Source organism: Nicotiana sylvestris, chromosome 11, assembly GCF_000393655.2.
Source record: "Nicotiana sylvestris chromosome 11, ASM39365v2, whole genome shotgun sequence".
NCBI lineage: Eukaryota > Viridiplantae > Streptophyta > Magnoliopsida > Solanales > Solanaceae > Nicotiana > Nicotiana sylvestris.
Window position 1 is genome coordinate 44,231,013 of NC_091067.1, and position 5,445 is coordinate 44,236,457.

General features: G+C 37.1%; 1 protein-coding gene across 1 annotated transcript; it reads right to left on the reverse strand.

Annotated features, from left to right (window-relative positions):
- Positions 1–2,148: 2,148 nt before the first annotated feature.
- On the reverse strand, positions 2,149–3,447 carry LOC104241433 (uncharacterized). The gene is made up of 2 exons (XM_009796381.1): positions 3,218–3,447; positions 2,149–2,626 (listed from the first exon to the last, which is right to left on the reverse strand). Exons 1-2 carry the CDS (start codon positions 3,445–3,447, stop codon positions 2,149–2,151), a joined length of 708 nt encoding a protein of 235 aa, XP_009794683.1.
- Positions 3,448–5,445: the final 1,998 nt, after the last annotated feature.

Genomic DNA, 5,445 nt, shown 5'->3' on the forward strand with positions numbered 1-5,445 from the left:
ACTAATCAAATATCAAATAACACCATTATTGCACTATCGATTAACCAATAAAATCAAAAACTAAAATCAAGCAAACTAACATCTACTGGAACAGATTAAAGCAATATGAACTTTATACTAGTGAACTGAAAGCATCTACCAAACATATGCCACCTAATTAATTACTGAAGTACGGTCAAGTCCCAAATTAGTATCACATGAACAAAACAAAGGGAAAATCAAATTAAACTAGTGGATGATTGACCAATTAATAATGATCATTCAAACTTAGCAAAAGAATCAAAATAAGATCAGAATTTGGACGAAGAAAGGAAGATTAACCTAAAAATTAACCAAAACATTTACGCCCATTATGGCGACTAAGTTGTGAATTAAGAATTATGCCTGAACGAACAGACCCAACACTGAATCGAAAAAGAAAACTAAAGAAAATACAGAGAAGAAACACTCACTGAATTTTGGCCCTCATGCAAAATTTCGAAACTAACTTCAAGTTAGTACGATACGTCATTTCTCTCGAAATAAACCTATAATACTAGTCTGAGGTAGCTCGACCTTGACAAATCACGGAGTGACTAGGCGCAGTGAACCCTAGATTTGAAATTGGGGTGGCCTGGTAAGATTCGAGGGTTTTTGTGTAGAGATTAGTGATGAGGGAAGAACGGGGAGTGTATGGTATGACTTTGGGACCAGTTGGAAGTGGCGCCGCCACCACGGAATTTTGTGGTGGTGCTAGGGTTCTTGATTTCAAATCTACATTCGACGAGCTAGGGTGTGATTCGAAGGAAGAGGTTTGGATATTCAGGAAGAGGAGGTTGAGGCGGTTCTATGGTGTGTTTTTGGAGGTCATCGGAGACTGGAGGTTCCCGACCATTTTTCGATTGAAGATTCGAAGACCATGGCTAAGATTCGAGATAAGCCATGGTGCTGGTTGGAAAGGGGAGGTTGAGAGGAGTTCGTGGTGTGAAAATGGGGTCATTTGACTTGCCGGAACCGCCGTGGGGCGATTTTCGGTAGGCGGAGGACGGCGGCTAACGGTGGCGGATCTCTTTGTCTCTGTGAGAGACGATGAGGTGAGGGGGGGGGGGTAGAGGCTCATTTGGACATATTTATGTAAAACATCCTAGGATACTATCAACCGTTAGATCAAGAATTGAGGGATAAGATTGATTCTGGAAACGACGTCGTTTGGACTTGTTTAGGAACCGGACCGGGTTAATGGACGGGATTGGGCTATTTGGCGTGATTGTTTGGGCTGATGCTCAATTCAGAAGAGGCCCAATTGTTTCTTTGCTAGAGACATCCCTTTTATTCCTCATTTTCAATTGTTCTTCTCTTTGTATTTTGATTTTTCAAATTAATTCATCCTTATTTTCCACCTCATTTTTGTTACTAATTATCTAATTTGCAAAGATTGCCAAAATATTAAAAACTAAACTAAGCTAATTAATGTCTAAAAACTTTAAAACTAATTTGTGACAATTTCACAATTAAAATAATAAAAATGCTAAAGTGAACTATTTTTTTTTTGTAATTTTCATGTTTTGTTCAAAAACAAATTAATCCCTAATTAATCCTAAAAATATGAAACTATATCCTAAATGCAAATGCATATTTTTGTATTTTCATGTGAATTAACACGCACAAATAAAATGTAAACAATTAACAGAAAATGACACAAAAATTCACAAAAATTGTAAAAATAAGGAAAAATCATTTTTTGTTTGAATTTTTTGGGAATAATTCATATATAGGGCAAAAATCACGTGCTCACAACAACACCTAGAGTATTAAGGAGAGACAAACAAATTGTAACACTGCTGGGTCTGAGATTTAGTGCACACTTTAAACCTTCTGAAGACAATGTTTGTGTAGGGCAAAGATCAGCCTGAAAGCTTAACCTGTCTCCAAACTTATAGAAGTATAATACATACTAGAATCTTAGACTAGATATTACATTACCTTGTGATCTTACATAAAGAGAAACCAACTGCCTGCTTTTAGGGGCTTTCCCATCTATCCCTAGATCACCACCAGAATGATCATGATAACATGCTAATACCACTAGAAAATAACCTAGAAATATACAGAAACATATACTATCAAAACAACAAGCAGCAATTGACAATGCACTCAAAAACCTTTTCATCAATCAGGATATCTTCTTTTGGCAATCCTAGCCCTAAGATTAGGAGTTTGTGATTTTTCAAGGTTGAGTAGCCTCCTCCCTGCACTAGGAAGTTCAGAGAAAGAGTGAAACTGAGTTGAACCTGCAAAAGAGAAAACAATGCTAGCTAAAAAGTCTGCGACAATGTTTCCCTCTCTAAGCACATGTTGAAAGATCACATTGAAATGATCCCTTATCTCCTTAATCTTCTGCACTTCTGCCACTATACACCAAGGTGGATCCCATTCCCCTCCAATAACCTTCTTCAATACCAAAGATTCAGTCTCCAATATGAGAGGATGAAGCTCATGTTTAACACAATATTTCAGCCCTTCTACAATAACTTTTGCCTCAGCCAAAACATTGGTAGTTACTCCTAAGTCCACTGCCATTGCATACACCAAATCTCCTGCATCATCTCTCACACAAAATCCAAGTGAATTAGGTCCAGGATTTCCCCTTGAAGCACCATTAGTGTTACACTTATATCACCCTTCATAAAGAGCCTACTATGTGACTTTGCTGGTGATCATAATGGGTTTATATCCTTCAAAAAAATTGATCATGTTAGGCCACAACACAGGTATATGAGATAACCATGGATACCTAACCCTTGCCACGTAGTGCAAAGTTTTGTTGACTTCATGAATGTTTCTATTAGTAGAAACTATTCCCCCATTCCTTCCTGTATTCCTTTTCTTCCATAACTCACATGTGATGATAATTGGAGATTCCTAAAACAAAGGCTTCAACTTTGAACAACACTTAGCATTCCACCATTCCCTTATTACTTGTTTCACGTGTACTAATGGCATATTAGATCCTGCAGCCCCAAAAAATATCTTCCAAACCTTTGATGCAGTAGGACTAGTCAAGAAAATGTGATCAAATGTCTCCTACTATGGATGCTGACAACACCAACATCTTGAGACATGTATGTATTTTGACTTCTCCATAAATTATTTGTAGACAACTTATGCCTCTATAATCTCTACAAGAAGAATGATATTTTGAATGGCAAACCCTGATGAAGTTGGCATCTAGTATGGCCTGTCCCAGTATTCCTCACTGCCTTCATAATGGACATTATGTTTAATATGCTCAACAATATCTTCAGGGAATCTTTGATCAAGCAGCTTCTCATTCCATGTTCCTCCTTGCCTCAATTCTGTCACCTCTTGCAAATTCTCATCAATGGAAAAATCTGGAGGCAAAACATGATAAAATGCTCCTAATCCAGTCCTGTTTTCAAGCCATATATTTGTTGTTCCACTCTTCATTTTTCAGAAGATCTCATGTTCCACTCTTCCTAGCATTCAACATCTGCCTCCACATATGAGAGCTTTTTCTAAATTGTACTACAGTCGGAAATTCCTTTTTGCACTACTTGTTCCATATGAAGTTAGACCACAAAGATTTAGTAGTCCTAAACCTCCACCAAAGTTTATCAAATAGAGTCCTTGATACATTATGTAATGATCTGAACCCTAAACCTCTTTCTTCTTTAGGAAGACATAAATTCTACCAAGAAGACCAATGCCTACTCCTACCTTCTTCCTTGGTGCTCCAGAAGAAACGTGCAAAGATCTTATGTAATTGCTCAAGTATATTATCAGGAGGATCAAGAGCTGATAAGAGATGTACTGGCATGCTTTGCAATACACTGGTTATGAATGTTGTCGTTCTTCTAAATAATAACAGTTTACCTTTTCAAGAATGAAGTTTAGCCTTCACCTTCTTGACAAGATCATTATAGTAGTCCTTCATTCTTCTATGTAGAGGATAGGACATCCTAAGTAAGTGAAAGGAAACTCTCCTCTAGCAAAACTTGTAATATTACCAACTGCCTGAAACAATATATGTGCAACATTGGCATACATATAGTAAGGTCTCTTGGCTTTGTTGATCAACCGGCCCGATACCTGCTCATATCTACCAAGAACTGCCATGATCTTGCTCAAAGAATTAGGGTGAGATGAAGCAAATATGATGGTATCATCAGCATATGCCAAGTGGTTCAAAGGATCAGACCAGTTGGCATACTAAGTCCAACAAATGATTTATCTTCAAACAACTTGTTCAAATACCTAGATAGAACCTCAGTTGACAAAATAAATAAGGCAGAAGATAATGGATCTCCTTACTTCACTCCCCTTTTATACTTGAAAAAACCTAAAGATTGCCCATTCACCAACCTTGAATACCAGTTATTAAATATTAAATTCCATACCATGTTGATGAAGTGTTCTGCAAAATCCATTCTCCTTAGAACATACATCAAATACTTCCACGAAACCCTATCATAAGCCTTTTCTATATCCAGTTTAATAATTACATTAGCAGGCTTATCTCTCATCCTTATATCAGTAACAATTTCCTATGTCAGAAGGATGTTCTCAAAGATGCTCCTCCCCTTCACAAAACCAGACTGATTAGGAGAGATAAGAGAAGGCAAAAACTTTTTCAACCTATCATGAAATACTATAGATTTCACTTTGTTGATGAAGTTACTCAAACTTGTAGGTCTTAGGTCTGAGAATGTCTGAACCCTTGGCTTCTTTGGCAGCAGTACCAAGTTAGTATGAGTAATGGACTTTGGCAATGTTGCACCTCCATAAAAGTGAAGTACCATGTTCTATATGTCATAGAAGATTACCTCCCAACATTCTTGATAAAACAAGCCAGTGAATCTATCACAGCCATATGCACTATCACCACTTAACTCAAAGACTGCAACCTTGACTTCTTCTAATGTTGGATATCTACATAGCTCCAAGTTCTACTCCATAGTAACCATGGAAGGCACATTCTCCGGCATAGAGAAATTTGTAGGATCCCATTCTTTTGTGAACTATCTTTGGTAGAAATCAACTACAACAATGGCCGTTTCTTCTTGTTCTTCTATCCAGTTCCCATCTCAATTCTGAATCCTTTTCAATTGTAACTTCTTCCTCTTACCATTTACATAATTGTGAAAGAAACTAGTATTCCTATCACCCTCAGCAAACCATGTCATCCCAGCGTTTTGCTTCTAGTACTACTCCTCTATACTCAAGTATTTCTTCAATTCTGCCTGATTTTTTTTTGAAGAACATACCTATTCTCAATTTTAGGTCCTCCTCAAACATCTCTTTCACTTTTACAATATCTTCCAAAATTGCCAATTGTTTGAAAATGTGACCAAAATTATCTTTACTCCATTTAGACAGTGTTGCCTTCACCTTGTTCAATTTATGCTTGAACATTAAAAAAGGATCTCCAATAAAATCAACATCCCT